Genomic DNA, 24,574 nt, shown 5'->3' with positions numbered 1-24,574 from the left:
ATACAGAAAATAAAATATTATATTATTTCATCTAAAAAATAGTAAACAGTTATCAAAAAATATATAATAAATGAATTAGATGAACAATGGCTTAAATTTATATTTACTTATTCAGACATAGATTTAATTCAAGATAAATATTTTATGTTGAACATCAAACAAGTACCGGTTAGTCAGAGAGGAAACAAGTGTGAAGAAGAACTTTTATCTCTAACTTTTCGTGTTGACTGATCAGAGTCCACGGAATTTCTCAATTTTTTTCAGGTAAAAAGGGGTGAATATATATTGGTTACGTATGCATATTTATATTTGAGTTGCAAAAGTATCTCCATTGGTGTTTGTAAACATTGCACTTGCAGATCCTCCCACCCGGAAGCATCTTCATCAGGTTGGGGAAAGAAATCCGAATGAGGAATAGTTCCTCAAATGAGAAGTTGGAAGATCGAGCTATATTTATAAGGGGGTAACCAACCCGGGGTAAAAGCAGAGAAGTCCAACCATATGTCCCCTTTCAAATGCATAATGATCGTTAAAAAATAAAAGGGGTGAAAAAGGCAGTGTCTGCACGTACCCGAATATGTGTATGCTTAGCCAAATTGCCCTTTGTAGGCTATGCCTACCGCAACCGACTTTATAATAAACTGTCATAGGATCAGGAATGAAATGTGAAAGATACATGAAAATTATAAAAGAACGTTAAAAGAATAAAAATATACTTAATGTGAATAAATGTGCAGGTACGTGCAGACACTGCCTTGAAAAATGTGAATTAAAAAAAATATTTAATTTAAACGAAAGCTGTGTCAGATCCAATAGAGATCAATTCACAATTGATGCTATGAAAATATTCAATCCAACAGGATGTATTAAGCAGAGTTCGGGAAAGTACATGTATTAATTTAAAGCAGGGGTTCAAACTTTCTTAATTAGAAACGGTGATAGTTACATTGTAATCATCAAACCGATTATAAGCGTATATGTTAAGTATTAAAAGAAGTTCACCATTAATATGATAAAAACTGTTCATGTATATTTCAGTTTGTCTGGTAAAACAAAAAGATGACAGAAAAGCATAGTTTTGGTGTAACAGCAGTTTCATGTCATGCATGGAATAGTAATAGATCAGGTGTGTATAATAAAAAAAGGTGCTTTACCTAAAAAAAAAACCAACCTTGTGTGTTGATTGGATTCTGAGTGTTTTTCAGACATATATATCATATATGCAATATCTCCTTTCATTCATTTTTAGAACAGACAAATAAATGAAAAATGCTAATATTTTTGAACATACTCATATGCCATTATGGAAAATGCTTGATTTGCAACTTACATTTAATGTTTGAAAAAAGTACTTTAAAATACCCTACTTACATGTTTCTTAATTGGTATCAAATCTAGATTAAACAAGAAATACTAGAAAATGTATTAAAATAAAGTGAAATATTGAAACCGCTGTTATCAAGTCTCTCGTCTCATGACATGTATATATGTCATGGTTTATGTTTGTCACAAAAATGGGGATCAGATTCATCAAGAAACTTACACACTTCTGAAATCAATTTGCTGACTAAGTAAGCTGCAAGTAAAGTCAAAAATACAAATGCACATATAAACCAGGTATTAAATGGGGAAAAAAATTGTTTACATTGTAGATAGATATAGAAAGATGTGGTGTGAGTGCCAATGAGAAAACTCTCCAGCCAAATAACAATTTATACAAGTAAACCATTATAGGTCATTTTACGACCTTCGACATATAGCTTTGGCTCTTACCGAAAAAACAAGCTATAAAGGGTCCCAAAATTACTAGTGTAAAACCATTTAAACAGGAAAACCAACGGTCTAATCTATATAAAACAAGAGAAACAAGAAACACGTATAAATTACATAAACAAAGAACAGCTACTGTACTTCAGATTCCTGACTTAGGACGGGTTTATGCAATGACAGATGTTGAAAATTTTTATAAAATTTTCTTTTTTCAGAAATTGCTCTATCTCAGAATGATTCAATAGTGAGAATCTACAAGAAAAGTGGAAACAAATTTGATGAAACCGCCAGTCTCACAGAGCATGGTCAACAAGTAACGGGAATTGAATGGGCATCTAAAAGTAACAGGATTGTAACTTGTGGAGCTGTAAGTTAAATGTACAAGGATATATTTGATATATGAGTTTTAATGTGAACTTACAAATTAGAAACTACAAAAAACAACTTCTTGATATTTTGTATATTTAAAGCTTGGTATATTGGCTATGATGTGTAGTAAAGTTGTAAAATATTCTAGCCACTAGATAAAATGGAAATATCTTACGACTGTTGTTGTTTAAGCTCTAATATGAAAATACATTAGCAAAATACATAAGCGAAATAATAATTACCTTGAAATTGAAATTGACAGTGCTGAGCCTGGAAAACATGAAAGCTCTGGATTATATCTAGCCATTTGGGGTAAATTAATGAGATATAATCAAAATTGTGTCCTTAATCTTGTTGCTTCAGGGGAAAACATTGAACACCATACCGGTAGTTTAAAATTTACATACACATGTAGCACAATTAAAAGAGCCTTGAAAGTTAAATTCTGGAGTTAAATGTACCAGTAAGATAAAAAGCTCAAAATCATACATCAGGTATAAAAGTAGAAATCACATTATAAATTGAGCTTTTATTTACAAACATTGTTGTATGGTTATTTTAACAGGATAGAAATGCCTATGTATGGGAAGTAGTTGATGGAAAATGGAAGCCTTCTTTGGTAATTCTTAGAATCAATAGAGCAGCAACAACAGTACGCTGGTCACCACTAGGTAGGTTTTCCACTATTGAAGCAAAGAAAAATGTTGGTTTCTATCTCCAGACTGTCCCTGTTGTCCCTGTTTTAGACTCTCTTTTATTCTATATATTCTGAAAAGTCATTGAAAATTTTATTTAACAGTGACATGTATATTTTTAACATGCTAATTGTGGAGGTACCAGGATAAAGTTCATTTTCCTTTTCATTCTATTTATACCAGTTATCTATATGAAATACATATTAAAAGGATAAATTTATTTTATGATTTCCACTATGAAATTGACATATATACAGGTGTCTTTGCAATATTGAAACATATGTGGACTAAATTTCCATTTCTGAATCAGACAATTACCAAATAAAAATAATGCATCTAGATTTCTCTCTTAAAATTTTCAGTAATGCTCATTTGGTAAAAGTTTTGATAATCTTATGTAGTGAAATTTAAGTGTTTCTAAGTTAAAAAAAAATAGAGGAAATATATGATATTGTCTGACACTTGTTTGGCCACCTAAGTTCAAAAATCAAAAAGTATTATAAAACTCTCAAATAGCATCAAAGACAATATTTGTTGAACAGACACCAATAAATATATTTATATAGGGGATTCATTTATTTTTTGGGGGTACCAGTTTTCATGGATTGAGAAAAACTTACATGTTTATGATTGAACTATGCCCATGAAGACAACAAAAATTGGTATCATACAAATAATAATTAATTCAATTGTAAATGTTTGATTTTGTAGTTAACTTGGTCATGAGTTGTATATTATAGTAATGGCAAATATATTAATTAACAAATTATGACCTTTATATTCCAGAAAATAAGTTTGCCGTAGGAAGCAGTGCCAGAGTTATATCCGTATGTTATTTTGATGAAGAGAACAATTGGTGGGTCAGCAAGCATATCAAGAAACCAATCAGATCAACCATTACTTGGTAAAGACTACATTTATAATAAACATTAAGATTGATATTTATAACAAACTGAATGCCTCTTTGTCAAGTGATATTAATCAGAATAAAGATAAGTATTTATAAATATACATTGAAAAATCTTGGATTATAAATGGTATTTGTAATAGCCCTGTCCTAAAGACTAGAATTACACCTCTTTCTATTTGCATGATTTTAATTTTGTTCAACACTTTAAAAATTCAATTGTTTATATGAATCAAACAAAAGTTTTGTGAAATTTTGTATACATAAAAGTATTTTGCATACACAAAGTATTTTTTCAGAAGTATAAAATAATTGATCAGATATAGCCTGTCAGTATATCACTATTTGAAGGAATGAGAACAGCTGTAGCTAGCTTTAAAAAAAAAGTTGTGTCCCCTTGAATAAAGAAATACTTGTTTCTGGAAGAAAATAAAAATATTAAGAAAATTTTTGTATGAAAAAATTGAACTTTTTCATTAAAATATTTCATCTTGCTTTTCTTCACAGTTTGGATTGGCATCCCAATAATTATCTGCTAGCAGCTGGGTCATCAGACTTTAAAGCAAGGTCAGTATTTAACTCTGAAATGATTTTTAGACTTCTTTTAAAATGTTATTATAGGTTGTTCACAAGGTCAATACATGTAGTATGCATTGTTTATAGTTGAAATAAATTATTATTTGCTGCAAATACAAAAACAATATCTTAAAATAGCATCTAACAATTAGGCCAATTAAAATTAATTGATAGATTTTCATCCCGCCCGCCCCTCTGAAATCGTCCCGCCCCGATTTTTTTTATTTTAAAAAAAAATTACGATTTCCAGATTTTGTTCATGTCCGTTACCAGGAACGATCGATAATTTCATTTCATTCAAAACTTCCTGTTTCAAATTTCAGTTTTGTATTTCTTCGAGTATTCTAACGAAAATTATTAAGTCAACATATTGTGCTGCTCTATGATGACAACATCATCTACTGAAAATAGAAATTGATTACGAGAAGGGCATGAAATATTCGAGTTGCGGTATGTCACAAATGATTAGAAAACTGTGTTTTTTTTTATTTATACAATGACTTTGTGTCAGGAAAATTGGACTGTGAATGATATCCTAGGTGCAAAAATTGTGGAACCAATTGGTACAAAAAACATGACTGGATTAAAGAAATGGACTCAAGCACAAACTTGTTAGATTTATGACCGTATATTGAGAAAAAAGTTGACAAACAAACACATTTTATTATATCAAGCCCTTGGTTTACCCATGGCTGTCGTTTTTTGTTGACAAACTGCAAACACCTTCTGTCCCAATACCCTCAATTTAGTCATTAAACAACAACTTCTTTTTGGTTAAGTTCATGTTTTACATCATATAAAATTATTACTTTCAACACTGAGTTTTAATTTTATTCATGTTCTGTACTTATAATACTTGTGTTACATACAATTGTACCAATACATTTTCTTAATTTTATGGGGACTACAAACCATCATTTAAAAAGCAAAATAAAGTTGGTGTAGGTATAATCTGACTCCAACTGGTGAGAGCATTTCTCTTTGTTTTTGATGTATACTATAAATAGGTTTCTAAAGCGGCAATCATGGCATAACATGTATAACAGTGGTTGCCAATCAAGAGATAATTATTTAAGAGTTTGAAAAATTATGTATCATTCCTTATACAGCATGTATATACATGATTTATATAAGCTTATTTTACACTTGTGTATACCCACGTGGTATGAAGAACTCGTGACAAGAGGGTTTCATATGAAATAAAATTTTAAAAAATCCTCCCACCCGTCCCATTTTTTTTTCAAAAATTTGGATGAAAATCTACTATATAATTTTAGTTGGCCTTAGATCAGTACATAGACCCACTACAAATATAAAGTGTGTAAAATTGAACTGCTTGAATATAATTAGTGGTTCCCCTGTACCCACAATATAACCCACAGTAGACTGAAATCTGATGTGACAAATAACTTCTACATTGCATATTTTCCTGTAATATGGTTAATATTTTTCTGTCATTCAGAGTATTTTCTGCCTATGTAAAGGAGGTAGAAGGAAAGCCGTCTGCTACTCCTTGGGGAACAAAGATGCCATTCCAGGCTTTAATGGCAGAGTTCTCTAATGGTGGAGGTAAGAAAATTGTCAATTATTTCCTTGAAAAGGATGTTAAATGTAACATTGCATTTTATCTAAGAAATATTCATTTCATTTAACATCTCACCCCTTATTTTATTGATTTTGTATTTACATTGTGTCATAGATCAAATTTATTCATTCAGTGTATGTTCACTTATGTTAATATATCTTTTTGATTGAGTTAAGCCATTTCAATTGATATTTTATAGTGTGCCTTTCTATGTTGTGATGATAAACTATTGTTTCAGATACGGGTGAAGGTTGGTACCTATTAAAATGTTTAAACCGCTGCATTTGTTTGTACCTTTCCTTAGTCAGGAACCTGATGTTCAGTGCTTGTCGTTTGTTGATGTGGTTCATAAAATTTTCTGGTTTTTATTGTCGAGCCTGCAGCTTTTGTTGCAGAAAGCTCGACATAGGGATAGTGATCCGGCGGCGGCTACGGCGGCGGCGGCGGTGTTAGCTCACTTCTTAAAAGCTATATATTTTAGAAGGTGGAAGACCTGGATGCTTCATATTTTGTATATAGATGCCTCATGTTACGAAGTTTCCGTCAGTCACATGTCCATTGTCCTTGACCTCATTTTCATGGTTCAGTAACCACTTGAAAAAAAAGTTCAAATTTTTTGTAATGTTGAATTCTCTCTTATTATAAGTAATAGGATAACTATATTTGATATGTGCGTACCTTGCAAGGTCCTCATGTCTGTCAGACAGTTTTCACTTGACCTCGACCTCATTTCATGGATCAGTGAACAAGGTTAAGTTTTGGTGGTCAAGTCCATATCGCAGATACTATAAGCAATAGGTCTAGTATATTCGATGTATGGAAGGACTGTAAGGTGTACATGTCCAACTGGCAGGTGTCATCTGACCTTGACCTCATTTTCATGGTTCAGTGGTTATAGTTAAGTTTTTGTGTTTTGGTCTGTTTTTCTCATACTTTATGCAATAGGTTTACTATATTTGTTTTATGGAATGATTGTAAGGTGTACATGTCTAGCGGGCAGATGTCATCTGACCTTGACCTCATTTTCATATTTCAGTGGCTATAGTTAAGTTTTTGTGTTTTGGTCTGTTTTTCTCATACTTTATGCAATAGGTTTACTATATGTGTTGTATGGAATGATTGTAAGGTGTACATGTCTAGTGGGCAGATGTCATCTGACCTTGACCTCATTTTCATGGTTCAGTGGTTATAGTTAAGTTTTTGTGTTTTGGTCTGTTTTTCTTATACTTTATGCAATGGGTTTTATTATATTTGTTGTATGGAATGATTGTAAGGTGTACATGTCTAGCGGGCAGATGTCATCTGACCTTGACCTCATTTTCATGGTTCAGTGGTCAAAGTTAAGTTTTTGAGTTTTGGTCTTTTTATCTAATACTATATGTCATAGGTCAACTATATTTGGTGTATTGAAATATTTTATGATCTATATGTCAGTCGTGCAGGTTTTATTTGACCTTGACCTGATTTTTACGGTTCATTGCTCAGTGTTAAGTTTTTGTGTTTTGGTCTATTTTCTTAAACTATTATAGCAATAGGTCAACTATATTTGTTGTATGGAAGCATTGTTAGCTGTACCTGTCTGTCTGGCATATGGTTCAACTGACCTTGACCTCATTTTCATGGTTCATGTTAAGTTAATGTGACAGTCGTAATAAAGCTTTATATTTAGGAGTATCAACATAATATCAATGATTAGTAAAGAAGGCGAGACATTTCAGTGTGTGCACTCTTGTATAGATAAGGCTTGGTTTTCCCATTTGAATGGTTTAACACTAGTCATTTTTGGGGCCCTATATAGCTTGCTGTTCGGTGTGAGCCAAGGCTCTATTGACTGTACTTTGACCTATAATGGTTTAATTTAATAAATTGTGACTTGGATTGAGAGTTGTCTCATTGGCACTCATACCACATCTTCTTATATCTATATAAAACCAGTGGTGTAGCCTGGATTGAAATGATGTGGATGCAAAAACTTAGCAAAAAGAGTGAATGAAAAACAAATATGTAACAAAGCAACAAACAACAACCACTGAACGCTGAATGCCTCATCATGTAATAAAAAACCTTTGTTTAAATACTACTTCATAGGAAAATGATTAACCTTTACCAAATATTAGTTTGGTAATGCACCAACAGACAAAGAAGACTCTTACTTGAGGTCACTATATACATGTTATATAGGTCAAAGGTTGAGGTCACCGCAGCAATTGAAATACTAGAATTGAGCAACAGTTTTGGTCTGTGGGTGGCATCTCTTTAAACATACCTTCATCCTTCACCAAACATGAACTATAAAAGTCTGATGGAAAGAACAAGATATGTCAAATGTCAAGGTCACAAAGTTTAAAACAGATAAAATAGTTGGAACATATTTGTTTTGTGACAATTGACTGATATCTTTTGAGCTCTAATACGGTAATAGGATTTTAAACATATTGTAAGTGCACCAATGCACATTTCCATGAACAAGACCCATATGAATAGCACTGTGTCAAAAGTCATTAGTCACATGAGCAATTTATTGATTGCAATTTTGGCACATTGTAAAGTTTCAGTCTTTATCACAAACCCAATGCACCCCTTAAAAATATCAAAAAGGTATCCAACACAATAATCTATTCCCTCTAATGCAATTCTAGAAAGATTACAACTGTACCTGTTGGTGATTATATTAATTAATTCAATCAAGCGAAATGTCTTCGCCGCAGAAAGCTGTGGAAAACAGACACAGAGTGCAAGCATTGTGCAATATTTAAACTATGAGGATATATCAAACTGAAGTTTGAGTCATTTAGTGTGAGAACTTATAGGTCTGTGTAAGGAACAATATGATACAAATGCAGGTCTTTTATTTTTGATATTTTATTTTTGTATAAACAGGTGGTATACATGTAGTACAAATTTCCTTTCAAAAGTGGAACTAATAGAAAGACATGGGTGGTTTTTAATGATCTTAACTTCCACTGAGGGTCTTGAATGGTTGGGAACTGATTCCTATGTTTTATAAAAGTTCTTGTGTTTTTACAGTTTTCAGGTTAAAGATTGCATTTTATATGCAACAAAATTCTTATGTGTCTGGCTTAAATGTTATCAAATAATCTAAACTTTTTCATGTTTCTTGAGGTAAACAAAATAAAGAGCATTATAGCCACTATTTGGCATACACATATATCAATGAAAGATATATATTCAGATATTCAAGTTACACAATGATGTGTGTGTATGTATAAACATGCATGTTAAGAAAACTCATAAATTTTGCAATCAGTTCTAAAAATATCAATGATATTGTTGACTTTGTTGTTAAAGTAATATTAAAAATTTGAGTTATCTTCCTTTTTTCATAATAATAATATTTCACAAGCACTTTGATTTAGTATTCACACATTTATATATATATAGCTCTTTATAAAAGTCCTTGACAAACAGGATAGTACTCTTCATTTATGTCTTTTATTTATCATTCACACTTTTGGGCCGTGTCTTTAACAGGTTATAACTCATTGATTTTACCATGTTTATGTATTACTTTTGACTTGAATAGGATATGACTCATTTTACCATGTTTGTGTATTACAGGTGGCTGGGTACACAGTGTAAGCTTCTCTCCCAGTGGAGATAAGTTGGCTTGGGTTGGACATGATTCAAGTGTTTCTGTAGCTGATGCTGCCAATGGAAACAAGTAGGTTAAGAAAATGCACCAATTCAATAATAACAATTTCATTTCTATGGGTTTATATAGATTAAAGGAAACATTGGGTGTATGTCAATGTGAAAGTAGCCAAACGACTCAAATTAAAAGATTTATAGAGATGACTATACAGTCTTCAATAATAGACAGGAATTTATGCAAAATTTCAAGTTTCAAATTGCCTGAAGTCTTAAGAAATGTTGTAAATTTATAAGAAACTATCAAAGATGTGTGGCCAACAGCAAATTATCCAAATAAATTCAATGCTTCATAGCATACTTTTGTTCTATGCCTAAATTGTGAGGAAAAGTTATGGCAGTTCTCAGTAAATATTTTGAAGTTTCAACATTGTATGAGTATTAATAACTTAGCAGTTTAACTCCTCCATATATTATATTTAGATTACATTGATTTTTATACGACCCCAAAATTTGAAAAAATTTTCGTCGTATATTGCTATCACGTTGGCGTCGTCGTCGTCGTCGTCGTCGTCGTCCGAATACTTTTAGTTTTCGCACTCTAACTTTAGTAAAAGTGAATGGAAATCTATGAAATTTTAACACAAGGTTTATGACCACAAAAGGAAGGTTGGTATTGATTTTGGGAGTTTTGGTCCCAACATTTTAGGAATTAGGGGCCAAAAAGGGCCCAAATAAGCATTTTCTTGGTTTTCGCACTATAACTTTAGTTTAAGTTAATAGAAATCTATGAAATTTTGACACAAGGTTTATGACCACAAAAGAACGGTTGGGATTGATTTTGGGAGTTTTGGTTTCAACAGTTTAGGAATTAGGGGCCAAAAAAGGGCCCAAATAAGCATTATTCTTGGTTTTCGCACAATAACTTTAGTTTTAGACAATAGAAATCAATGAAATTTAAACACAATGTTAATGACTACAAAAGGAAGGTTGGTATTGATTTTGGGAGTTGAGGTCCCAACAGTTTAGGAATTAGGGGCCAAAAAGGGACCCAAATAAGCATTTTTCTTGGTTTTCGCACCATAACGTTAGTATAAGTAAATAGAAATCTATGAAATTTAAACACAAGGTTTATGACCATAAAAGGAAGGTTGTTATTGATTTTGGGAGTTTTGGTCCCAACATAATAAGGGGCCCAAAGGGTCCAAAATTAAACTTTGTTTGATTTCATCAAAATTGAATAATTGGGGTTCTTTGATATGCTGAATCTAACTGTCATGACTGTGTATGTAGATTCTTAACTTTTGGTCCCGTTTTCAAATTGGTCTACATTAAGGTCCAAAGGGTCCAAAATTAAACTTAGTTTGATTTTGACAAAAAATGAATCAGTTAGGTTTTTTGATATGCTGAATCTAAAAATGTACTTAGATTCTTGATTATTGGCCCAGTTTTCAAGTTGGTCCAAATCGGGGTCCAAAATTAAACTTTGTTTGATTTCATCAAAAATTGAATAAATGGGGTTCTTTGATATACCAAATCTAACTGTGTATGTAGATTCTTCATTTTTGGTCCTGTTTTCAAATTGGTCTACACTAAAGTCCAAAGGGTCCAAAATTAAACTTAGTCTGATTTTAACAAAAATTGAAATCTTGGGGTTCTTTGATATGCTGAATCCAAAAATGTACTTAGATTTTTTATTAGGGGCCCAGTTTTCAAGTTGGTCCAAATCAGGATCTAAAATTATTATATTAAGTATTGTGCAATAGCAAGTCTTTTCAATTGCACAGTATTGCGCAATGGCAAGAAATATCTAATTGCACAATATTGTGAAATAGCAAATTTTTTTTTTAATTAGAGTTATCTTTCTTTGTCCAGAATAGTAAGCAAGAAATATCTAATTGCAAAATATTGTGCAAAAGCAAGATTTTTTTTTAATTGGAGTTATCTTTCTTTGTCCAGAATCAACTTCAATCTTTGTTATATACAATATACAATGTATATTCACTTTTTACTACCAACTGATAAATTAAAATAATCTTTACCATTCAGTGATAACAAGCAGTTTTTTTTACATCTTAATATTTTATGATGTATTTAAATGAGTAGTTATTGTTGCAAACTCCATTAGAAATTTTAATTGAGATTAGTTTTGGAATAAGGGAAAGGGGGATGTGATTAAAAAAATTGGGTTCAATTTTTCTCATTTGAAATTTCATAAATAAAAAAGAAAATTTCTTCAAACATTTTTTTGAGAGGATTAATATTCAACAGCATAGTGAATTGCTCTAAGAGAAAACAAAAATTTTAAGTTCATTAGAACACATTCATTCTGTGTCAGAAACCTATGCTGTGTCAACTATTTAATCACAATCCAAATTTAGAGCTGAATCCAGCTTGAATGTTGTGTCCATACTTGTTCTCATTTGAAATTTCATAAATAAAAAAGAAATTTCTTCAAACATTTTTTTGAGAGGATTAATATTCAACAGCATAGTGAATTGCTCTAAGAGAAAACAAAAATTTTAAGTTCATTAGAACACATTCATTCTGTGTCAGAAACCTATGCTGTGTCAACTATTTAATCACAATCCAAATTTAGAGCTGAATCCAGCTTGAATGTTGTGTCCATACTTGCCCCAACCGTTCAGGGTTCAACCTCTGCGGTCGTATAAAGCTACGCCCTGCGGAGCATCTGGTTTTAAATTACAATCATTTTACATTTTCTCATGACTGTCAACATCAAAGCACTCTCAAAAACACAAAAATATCAGGTTAAAAATTATAAGATTGATTTTAAGTTTTAAGTCATTAACTTTTTTATTCATTATGATTGATTTTGTTTTCTTTTGCAGATTATCTGTTGTAAAAGGAAGCTTTTTACCTTTCATTGATATTTCTTGGGTAACAGAAAACAGCATGATAGCAGCTGTAAGTGTTGTTTGCTGTACTGTATGGGCTATTCCATTAAAATGTATGTGGGAGGGTAAGAAGTGACTTTCAAAATATCCCTACAACCACAAATCATTTTGCATAATGGTAATAGACACATACTGAAAACAGACCCATGACTCACAGTCAACAATTAAACTTCCCTTCCTTTCCTCAGACATACATTTTGATGGAATAGCCCTAAATGGAAAATTGCTGTTTTGATTACTGTAAATTCAGAAATTATTACATGCATTTATTATTGCGATTTTGTAATTTTAGACTAAAATGTGATTTTAATTTTTGCAATATTCAGATAAATCATGTTTGATTCTAATAAAATATTTCAAAATGCGAGTTTCTACTATTGCCATTATAACCTTGTCACATTTTTCGCAATAATAAAAACATCGCAATAATTTCTGAATTTACAGTATCTGATATATTCGTCAGCTGCAGCAAATGCACAAAAATAAACTAATGAATTGCAGAAGACTTAAGTTATATTGTCATTTCTGCATTTTGATAAAGTAATGTCATGATTGTAAGATAAAGTAGAAAAATGAATTCAAATTAAACAAAATTTCATCCAACATAATTTAGAAAATAAGTTTAAAAAAAATATAGTATTGATTGCTACCATTATTTATAGATTTTAAGGCCAAATTTTTTTAAATACTTAATTAAACATGAAATAATCATCAGAAATCTCTTGTTTGTGAAAAATAATGAGTTAAGACAAATCTGTGACAATCCAAAATGAAATCCAGTTTTAGTTCAAATCTAAAATTACTCAGGAACTTTTTTCACATGTTTTAATTTTTCTTAAAATCATTTTCCTACAATTAAAATGGAGAATGGAAATGGGGAATGTGTCATAGAGACAACAACCCGCCCACAGAACTGACAACAGCAGAAGATCACCAACAGGTCTTCAATGTAGCGAGAATGTTCTGCCCCTGGAGGTGTCCCTCAGCTGGCCCCTAAACAAATATATATACTAGTTCAGTGATAAAGAAAGCCATAATAAAATCCAAATTGTACACAAGAAACTAAAATTAAAAGAATAATACAAGACTAACATAACCAGAGGTTCCTGACTTGGGACAGGGGCAAAAATGTGGCGGGGTCCAATGTGTTTATGAGATCTCAACCCTCCCCCTATACCTCTAGCCAATGTAGAAAAGTAAACGCACATGAAAATTCAGTTCAAGAGAAGTCTGAGTCTGATGTCAGACGATTTAACCAAAGAAAATAAACAGAATGACAATAATACATAAATAACAACAGACTACTAGCAGTTAAATGACATGCCAGCTCTAGACTCTAACTAAACTGATAGAAAGATTATGTCTTCATCATATGAATATATGTATATTTTATTGCTTTCTGCTTTTGCCAGAATGAACATGTAATTTTTAAAATTGAAGAATAGAAATGACGTATATTTGAGGTTTCTATATAATACAGTTCACACTTTTAGAGACAAAAAGATCCATGGTCTTCTATGAATTATTAAATATGTTTTTTATTCATGTTTAGATTGTTTAACATTGCATTTTCAATTTTACTTGTCAATTTTAAGGGTTATGACTGTTGTCCAAAGCTTTTCACCCAAGATAATGGAGGTAATTTGAGCTTCATTTCTGACCTTGACATTCCAAAAGAAAAAGAAGAGGGAACAATTAGGTATGTTCATGTCTTTACAATAACTGTATCAACATTATTATTTTGTAATGTGAAAGTTTAATTATCAATAATTGTTTTGTTTCTTAATTTAATTTCTAAGAGATAAATTGTCATGCCTTGCAAGTATGTCAAAAAATGTTCTTTGAAGATTTAAAGTTCAACTTCATGATAAATATCTATTCTTTAAATTAAAAAAAAACCGCTGATGATAATATCTGTATTAACTGCATTTGAATGCATATGTTTTCATGTAACTGGGCAAGTGTCAAGGTTATGGTCTCCACAGTTAATTGAAAAACAGAGGCATTAGTAATTTCTAACCATTTTAGAGATTCAAACATACATCATGATATTTTATGTCTATCCCACATATATGTCAGAAGGTATTTTTAACCGGATTTTTGTGTCAAAAATGTCGGTTATTGATTTGGGGATGTACAGCGGGCGGGTGGGCGGTCGGGTGGCCGGGTGGCAACCAAATGTTGTCCGTGCATTTACTCATGAAGCGTTCAACCAAACCTTTTAAAATTTTAATATGTTCAGGAGTTACGGTTCTTGAAAGTTTAAAAAATGTCGTGTCTCTGCATTTACTCATGAACCAGTCAACCAAACCTTTTAAAATTTTAATATGTTGTTACTGACAACAAAATGGAGGTCAAGTTCAATAATGACGATTTTGACTTTTACCGTTCAGGAGTTACAGTTCTTGAAAGTTTAAAAAATGTTGTGTCCGTGCATTTACTCATGAACCGTTCAACCAAACCTTTTAAAATTTCCTATTTGGAGTTTTGGTCCTTGTAATATTGATAAATGCCAGAACACAAATAAATGTTAAAGAATCCGGTTTACTGTCATTTTGACAGCTCTTGTTTTTTTGTTCAATTTATTTGTATCTGTCTATCATACCATTCATAAATTAATTCCTTGTTGTATTTTTTACATGAAGTCTGTAATGTATAATTTACTTTTTTCAGCGCCATGAATCGATTCAAAAATTTAGATAAGAAAGCTTCTGCCAAAGAAACTTCCACAGATGTTAAAACCCAGCATCAGAATACTATTACGTAAGTGTATAAATCTAGATCTATTTAAAAAAAATTACAGATTCAAAATAAGCAATATAGATTTTTTTATATTGATTAGATTGTTGGTTTTCCTGTTTAAATGGTTTTACACTAGTAATTTTGGGGCCCTTTATAGCTTATTGTTGGGTGTGAGCCAAGGCTCCGTGTTGAAGGCTGTACATTGACCTATAATGGTTTACTTTTATAAATTGTGACTTGGGTGGAGAGATGTCTTATTGGCACTCACACCACATCTTCCTATATCTAATATATTAAAGATAGATTTATTGTCAGTGTCGTCAGTTTAAGCTTTAATTATATGAATTGCCAGACTTCATAGCAATGAACACTAAACTAAAGCAAGCAACAATCTATTAATCCTTCATAGGTCAATATGTTACAGCATCATTTTTCTTTTATATCTAAATGTTGAACCAATACATGACAAATATATACAAAGAACAAATGCATATAGTTTGTTAAAAAAAAAACATGATATTTATTTTATGCTAAGGTAGACACTGTAGAGAACTTACTATCCTTCAAAACCTGGAGAATAAAAAGCTTTAGCTGAGCAAAATATCTTGCGTTAAAATTTTTTTTAGTTTAGGTAATCTGTCTTAAAACATATTGGTATTAAGAAAGATAAGTCTTAAAATAAGTCAACTAGCGGAAGTTGATACTGTTATAAATTTTCAAAACAACACATTTCCTTAAATTATTACATGTCCTGGTACAATGTTATCCTTATAAGGAGATAAAATGTACTTATAATTTTAAAAGGAAGCAAGATCTTCAAAATTTAATATGGTTTTTATTAATTTACAGGCAAGTTACTATTCATACAGGAACTAAGGCAGATTGCACCAAATTTTCTACCTCTGGAGTTGACGGACAAGTCATTATCTGGGACTTCAAGGTAACATCGTAGATGAAGATAATTTATGATAGTAAAGTGGGAAGATAATCATTATTTTCCTTACCACATTTCAAAGTAACAATGCGTTAGTTAGTGTATAGGATGTCAATTTCAATGAACTACATGTTTTTGTTCATCAACATCATATACAGTCGAACCTCATGTCGAAGTCTAAGGGACTGGACCAAAGTATTCAACTCATCCAAGGTTGGACTCATCTGAGGTCAAGTGTGTTGTCATAAATTTTGATTGCATGAAACACCGTGTGAGATTTGTGTGGTATAGGGGACCTCTGTGGCTGAGTGATCTAAGTAGTTACTACTGTAATCACTAGCCAGTCAACACTGAGATTTTGAGTTTGAAGCTTGCTCTTGTGGGTGCACTGAACTCCAATTTTAATAGACTTAAGATTGTTGATTTTCAAAGGTCGATGGTCTTCTCCAGGCACTCCGGCTTCCTCCACCTATAAATACAGGCTACCACAAAATAGCCCAACAGGGGTTCTTAAAAGTAGCGTTAAAACACACACAAAAAAACAAATCGATCTAATCTGGTGTACAAATATAAGAGTCTGGTATCTATGAGTATGTTGTACCTTGTTAAAAAAAACATGCTGCTTAACTTTTTAAAAAAAAGGGAGAAGAAAATATTACTATTTACTTCCTGTTGTTTTATATCATAGCACAATATCTTTTGAACCAGGATGTTGGGCGTTATCTCCCTTTTTACAATTGCCAATTCATTGCACAAGAAGGAAGTGCATATCTGACCAATCAATAGATCAACTGTCACGTTAAATCTACGTTGATTTATTGAAACAAAGCCAGAGTTTAAAGTGGAACTAATTTATCATTCACAAATAATCAATTTTTTTATCTCATAACTAGTGACAAAGCAATTTTATCTTGATGAATTAGTTTTAAGTGTGTAATATATTACCAAACATTATTCAATTTTAGTTTGTTTTAATTCATATGTCATACCTTGAAGTATTTAGTCTCTTTTTTGAATATTCCAGTGAAATGTTTGTAAGAAGAAAAGATTAAAAACTAAAACACTTGATAAAAAACTAATTTATGGCTGGACTTGACGTTTAAATTAATTTTTCAAGTCGTGTTACATAATTTTCTTTTCAAGGTAAATGTAATATACTGATGTATATAAAACATTAGATGATATAAGGCATGATGTCTCGTTTACCTGACCCACATATCTTTTGATGCTTATATTTCACATTCTCTACATTCAATTACACGAACAGACATATTCTAATCTGAAAGAAATTATACATGCAATTCCCATCTTGGAAAAAACAATCTAAGGTCAATGATAAACATGGCCACCATTTTATGAGAAAAGTTTCATCACAGAGCTATTAAAAAAAAAGAGTAAGGGTATTGGCTTTTTGATGAAAACTACATAATTATGACAGAAAGACACCATTTTGGAAGGGAAAAAAAGGAAATAAGACTTTCAACAAGTATAAACTTTACACATAGTATATATTTAGTGTAAAACCCTCATATATAGACAGAGAAATGTAAGACTTTTTGCTATGCTAAAATATTTGTAAACAGTATTTACAGGATGTAGGACCGTAAGTTCTCATTACTATCCATATAAAGCAAAATTTATCTGGTTATTGTTAATTAAAAAACATAAAAACAATGTAAGTATCTATGAAAACAATATTTAAAGATTTTACTACTGTTTTTGAACTTGGTAATCTTTTAGAATAAGTTTATTCAAAGGATCATTTATTTTACATGGATCATATCTAAATTTATGGGCTTTATACACAACATGACCTTAAAATTTAGATGTAATATCTTGTTTTTAATAAGAACTCTAGTTAAAGCCAAACATCCTTACCAATTTATTATATCTATGAAAGAAGTTGGTGAATTAATTTGTGGTAATGCAATCCTTGACTCTCATAGGCCAAATGATATGGCTGGGTATTGATTGTTTTAAGTATGCTTTAATATTGTTGTATAATATGTATCTCAATCAATATGTGACACAATAATCAAATAGATTTATCAATAGTTTAACAGATTTAAAATCTTGATTTCTTGATACAACAGTTTAATTTTCGCATGTTTTTATTTTAAGCAGAGTTAGGTTAGAGAGGTTTATTTTATCTTAATAATATGATTTATATTTGTTTCTATTTCAGTCTCTAGAGAAGAGCATATCTGGACTCCGCATTGCATAAGATTTCACGTACCCAAAGTCTTTCCAACAGTATGACATTCAACACATCAGTATTTAGATCAAATAGTTTTACTAACTTTGCATTGTTAGAGGGATAGGAATTAACTTTAAAGAAAGTTTGGGTTATTTTATATAATAGTATTTATGGATCAAAATAGTGGACATCATATGGTTATAGTTTATCATGTACAACAAATGTATTTCTCACAATTAATTGACCTTTTTAATCAATATATTATAAATGCAATATTTTATTTTCTTACTTGTTTTATATTATACTGCTTATGGTAATAAAATAATAAAATAAAAAAAAGTGTAAAACATATATTTATATGTTGTGGTTTTTTTTCATTTGCCTTAGCCTTTGGGGTGTCCACCATACATAAACATGAAAAGGTTGACACAGCCATTTCATACCGGAATGCAATATTTATCAGTTTGCTTTCTTCTGAAGAGAAAAAAAAACTTGACAAAAAGTTGCAGACAATGTCAGCTGTGTAAGATTTTTTTTTGCCCCTGTCGTAGCAGAAAGGCATTCAGTTTTACACTTGTACATTTGTACATTGTCCTTATTACATCCATATGTCTGTACATCCCTAAATTGGTTTCTGTTTTACCATTCTAGAGTTATGCCCCTTTACAGATGGAAAATTGCTGAATTTTTTGTTTCCTATTTTCTAACTTAAGTTTGCCTCAACCAAATGTTATAAAACCTATACACAATGTTTATTACCACAGATCAAGTTTGAATTTTGGTGGCCTCACTTTTTGGTGTTTTTGAGTTATGCCCCTTTACAAATGGAAAAATTGCTGATTTTTTTTTTATCCTTTTCTAACTTCAGTTTGCTTTGACAAAATGCTTATTACCATAAAACTGTGATCAAGTACAAATTTGGGTAGGGTCACTTTTACTGTTCTGTTACCTTGTGAATATATAAGTTTCATACTTTGTTTTCCATAATGAATTTTACATCTAGTCATAAGTCATTGTAGATAAGAGGGACAATACTTTAAGAATTTACTCTTTACTTTCCGGGATGAATAATTTGATTGTAGTTAAATTTAGTATTCTAAGACTCCTGTTCTATATGTGCATTCAAACACCAAGAAAAATCTTTTTTTGTCACTTTTTGTCCGAGGACTGTGGACACAAAGAAATATGTGTCCACATAGAAATAAAAGTTGTTTTTTTATATGACCACAAATAAAATTTTGCGTTGTATAATGGTATTATGTCGTCGTCTGTGTCGTCCAAAGACACATTTAATTTCCAGAAAATAACTTTTGATTTAGTGAATGGATCTCTATAAATTTTTACCAGAAGGTTTAATACCACTAAAGAAAGGTTGGGATTGATTTTTGGATGTTATGGTCCCAATAGTTTAGGAATTAGAGGCCAAAAAGGGGGCCCAAAATAAGCATTTTTGTAGTTTTTAACAATAACTTGTGTTTTAGTGTATGAATCTCTCTGAAATTATACCACAAGTTTCCATACCATGAAGGGATGGTTAGTAATGACTTTGGGGGGTTATGGCTCAAAATGTTTTGGAATTAAGGGCTAAAAAAGACAAAAACAGGGGCAAAAAAACAGTGAAAAACTAGTTTTTTCTGGACAATAACTAGATTGAGTGAATGGATCTCTATAATTTTTTACCAGAAGGTTCAATACCAACAACAACAACAAATATTTTATTTGCCAATCACGGCACCAAAAATGAGCAGAATAATTACAATATAATTTCAGACATAATGTAAAGTAAATTAAAAAAAATAGGTTTAACAAAGCACATTTTATTGACTTTGATTTAATTGATTGATATAAAATATTAAAGCAAATGAAGTAGGCAATTTGTAATAATAAAAATATATGATATAATATGACCAATTGTCTGTTACTCTGGTCCCTTTATTGGACAGCACACCTCATAGAATACTAATAATTTATTAAATGTAAAAGAAATAACTAATGTAAATGCATATTTGATCATACATATCATTCTATATCTTTATATAGAGAAATCTAATTTAAAATTTTATTTCTGTTTATATTTAAAACCTCTAGTAATTGACAAATTATTATCAAAATGTTTTTTATCTTCATTTCCCATTAGCCAAATAAAAAGAGATTTTTTTGTCAAGTTTTGAAATATTTTTATTTTTACTATATACTTTGCTTAGAAAGGGATTTCTAATATTATCCAAAGTTTTACATGTTAAAAGAAAATGCATCTCGTCATCTATTTCCTCATTACAGAGTTTGCATATTCTATTTTCTAGTTTAATATTAAAGTAACGATCTTTTTCTATTTCAAGTTTGTGAGCTCCAATCCTAAATCTTGTTAAAACGCATCTTTCAATATATGGTAATTTCAATAAGTAAGGCTCAAAACTAAAATTTGGTTTAAATAATCGATAAGTTCTAAGTTTATTTCCAGAGGTCTTATTTTGTCTTTTATCATTAAATAATTCTTTCTTCCATATGCTGCAATACTTTAAATATAATTTCTTTTTCAACATATTTCTAATGTTTATTTTAGATGAGAGCACCTGATACTCTTTTAAATCAAGTAATTTTAAGATAGCATCAATATTACTAGCCCAACAATTCTTCCAAGCTTTAGATAATGTATTTTAGAGAGAGTATGCATTTGTTAATAAAATATTATTTTTAACATGAATTCTTTTCTAATATTTAATCATGTTTGTTAAAATATCTGTCATTAGAGGATAAAGACCTAATTCACCAAATACCACTAAAGGAAGGTTGGAATTGATTTTGGGGGTTATGGTCCCAATAGTTTAGGAATTAGGGGCCCAAAATAAGCCTTTTTGTAGTTTTCAAACAATAACTTTTGTTTAAGTGGATGAATCTCTCTGAAATTATACCACAATTTTCCATACCATTAGGGGTGGTAAGTAATGACTTTGGGGGGTTATGGCTCAAAATGTTTTGGAATTAGGGGCAAAAAAAAGGGGGGAAACTATGTTTTTCTGGTCAACGGACAATTACAACAATTTAAAAGAAGTGTAAGGGAGGTAATTCAAAAACAGTTTGTAAATAATGTATAAAGAAATGTCAGGTTGAGATACTATAAGCAATAGGTCTTGTATATTCAGTGTATGGAAGCATTGAAAGGTGTACATGTGATACTGGCAGGTGTCATCTGACCTTGACCTCATTTTCATGGTTCAGTGGTTATAGTTAAGTTTTTGTGTTTTGGTCTGTTTTTCTTTTACTGTATGCAATAGGTCTACTATATGTGGTATATGGAATGATTTTAAGGTGTACATGTCTAGCTAGCAGGTGTCATCTGACCTACACCTCATTTTCATGGTTCAGTGGTCAAAGTTAAGTTTTTGTGTTTTGGTCTTTTTTTCTAATACTATATGCAATAGGTCAACTATATTTGGTGTATGGAAGAATTGTTAGCTGTACATGCCTGCCTGGCATGGTTCATATGACCTTGGCCGCTTTTTCATGGTTCAAAGGTCAATGTGTAGTTTTTCTTGGATTATGTTAAGTTTATGTGACAGTTGTAATATAGTTTTATATTTAGGATTATCAACATTATAACAATGATTTGTAAAAAAGGTTAGGCATTTCAGTGTGTGCACTCTTGTCTTTTTTTTCCAAATTTCTCAAATTCCAATTTTTTAAAAGTTTGAAGCAGAAATCTTTAATTGCACAATATTGCATAATAGATTTGTAAGATCTTGACATTTCAAGCTTGAATGTTGTGTCCATACAACTGTTCAGGGTTCGACCTCTGCGGTCGTATAAAGCTGCGCCCTGCGGAGCACCTGGTTAAAATGCTGCTTTGTCATACCTTCGCAGTTTGAATTGTTTAAACTGGTTCATATATAATTTGTCAGGTATATCATCCATCTCTTTGGCAGATGTTTTCTAGAAATCGTGTCTTCATTATCAAAATAAAGATATTATTTCAGATGGTCTAAATAGTTATCACTAGCAGAACTATACAGTTTGAATTATCAGGGCAATATTTAAGTTGACCACAAATATCTCTTGCGGCTATTTCAAAAGTTCTCTTCATGAGGCGGTTGTGAAATTGTGCACTTTAAGATAAATCTACAATTTCCACGAAAAATTAATTGAGGTCATTCGTACTGTTAAACTAAAATATGATAAAAGGACAGATATAGATTTAAAATAGACACTTAAGGTTCCAAAGTACTAGTCAGTGATCTAGTAATCAAAAGATAATCTTAAGATAACTGTCTCAAGGTAAACATGTAGTTAACATTTTTTTTTATAATTTTAAGTATTTGCAATTGGGACATAAAGCCCTTGTTTGTGTTATTTATTTCTATATTGGGGTAAAAAATCTTTGAAATTCAACATTTTAGCACCATTTAATTAGTTTTTGTTCTTGTCCATTGTGATATAAATTACAATATTATTCAACATTTTAGCACCATTTAATTAGTTTTTGTTCTTGTCCATTGTGATATAAATTACAATATTTACACATTACAGCCATTTTAAAGAGGATCCCAACCCATTTTAAAGGGGGTTCCAACTATATGCACCCATTCAAATGCATTGATTGTCCAAAAAGGGGGGTTCCAACACCCGGAATTTTGTTATAATGTAAATTACAATAACAGTGGTTCATATATGCTGTTCATCTATATAGAAATAAGGAGACAACAGATTACCAATGAAACAACTATCCACCAGAGTTGAAAATACTTAGATTTAAGCACTTATAAGTCACAATACGGACTTTAACAATGAACAAAGATTGAACCATATTTTCAGCTTTAAAAGGACCTCACATGGAAAATGTCGGCCTTTAACAATGAACAAAGAGTGAACCATATTTTCAGCTTTAAAGGACCTGACATGGAAAATGTATAAAATTCAAAAATAAAAAACTAATGGAAAAATTCATTCAATATGATTAGAGGGCAGCTGTCATTCTTACATCGAAAGGATAAGGACGAAAACATTCAATAAGTAAAAATATTAAAGAATATCTACAGCAGCAACAACAAAGCTCATACAAAAAAGGAAAATAAAAAAGTGGGTCCAAGTACAAACAGCATATGCCAACTAAATACAGGAGAGCAAACGCTGAAATGTCTCACCTTCTTTACTGACCATTGATTTTATGTTGATAGTCTAAATATACAGCTTTACTAAATATCACATAAACTTAACGCGATTCAAGAAAATGAGATCAAGGTCAGACAAAACACATGGTAAATAAATGTACATCTTAAAATCATTCAATACACCAAAAATAGTTGACCTATTACTTAAAGTTTCTAAGAAATATACTTAACCAGGACAAGAGTGCACACACTGAAATGTCTCGCCTTCTTTACTAATCGTTGATATTGTGTTGATAGTCCTAATTATAAAGCTCACATATAAACTTAACATTAACCAAGAAAACTAAACATTGACCAATGAACCATGCAAATGAGGTCAAGGTCAGATGAACCATGCCAGGCAGGCATGTACAGCTAACAATTTTTCCATACAACAAATATAGTTGACCTATTGCTGATAGTTTTAAAAAACTAAGACCAAAACACCAAAACTTAACACTGAGCAATGAACCGTGAAAATGAGGTCAAGGTCAAATAAAACCTACGCGACTGACATATTGATCATAAAATATTTCCATACACCCAATATAGTTGACCTATTGCATATAGTATTAGAAAAAAAGACCAAAACTCAAAAACTTAACTTTGAACAACGGAACCTTGAAAATGAGGTCAAGTTCAGATGACACCTGCCAGCTAGACATGTACACCTTACAATCATTCCATACACCATATATAGTAGACATATTGCAAACAGTATAAGAAAAACAAAAACTTAACTATAACCACTGAACCATGAAAATGAGGTCAAGGACCTTGGACATGTGACTGACGGAAACTTCGTAACATGAGGCATCCATATACAAAGTATGAAGCATCCAGGTCTTCCATCTTCTAAAATATAAAGCTTTTAAGAAGTTAGCGAACGCCGGATCACTATCCCTATGTCGAGCTTTCTGCGAAAAAAATCGCAGGCTCGACAAAAACTAAACATTGACCAATGAACTAAGAAAAATGAGTTCAAGGTCAGATGAACCATGCAAGTAGGACCTTTAAAAACAAATATAGTTGACATATTGCTTATAGTTTAACAAACATAGACAAATACTTCACACCGAGCAATAAAACGTGAACATGAGGTCAAGATAATATAAAACCTGCGAGACT

The 24,574-nt window shown here is 31.2% G+C and overlaps 1 protein-coding gene across 2 annotated transcripts; it reads left to right on the top strand.

The window, feature by feature from the left end:
- Positions 1 to 144: 144 nt before the first annotated feature.
- Positions 145 to 18,653, top strand: LOC139488319 (actin-related protein 2/3 complex subunit 1A-B-like). 2 transcript variants are annotated; one of them, XM_071273851.1, is made up of 14 exons: positions 150 to 264; positions 1,039 to 1,126; positions 1,986 to 2,137; positions 2,705 to 2,810; positions 3,621 to 3,738; positions 4,249 to 4,308; positions 5,780 to 5,886; positions 6,141 to 6,152; positions 9,482 to 9,584; positions 12,364 to 12,439; positions 14,025 to 14,128; positions 15,103 to 15,192; positions 16,021 to 16,111; positions 18,291 to 18,653. In XM_071273851.1, exons 2-14 carry the CDS (start codon positions 1,060 to 1,062, stop codon positions 18,327 to 18,329), a joined length of 1,125 nt encoding a protein of 374 aa, XP_071129952.1. In that variant the 5' UTR covers positions 150 to 264; positions 1,039 to 1,059; the 3' UTR covers positions 18,330 to 18,653. The 2 variants fall into 2 exon arrangements, with proteins under 2 accessions (XP_071129953.1, XP_071129952.1); XM_071273852.1 differs by lacking the exon at positions 6,141 to 6,152 and having other exon boundaries at positions 145 to 264.
- The last annotated feature ends 5,921 nt before the right edge of the window (positions 18,654 to 24,574 follow it).

Source organism: Mytilus edulis, chromosome 9, assembly GCF_963676685.1.
Source record: "Mytilus edulis chromosome 9, xbMytEdul2.2, whole genome shotgun sequence".
Classification (NCBI taxonomy): domain Eukaryota; kingdom Metazoa; phylum Mollusca; class Bivalvia; order Mytilida; family Mytilidae; genus Mytilus; species Mytilus edulis.
This window is presented reverse-complemented; position numbering and strand designations above follow the sequence as displayed.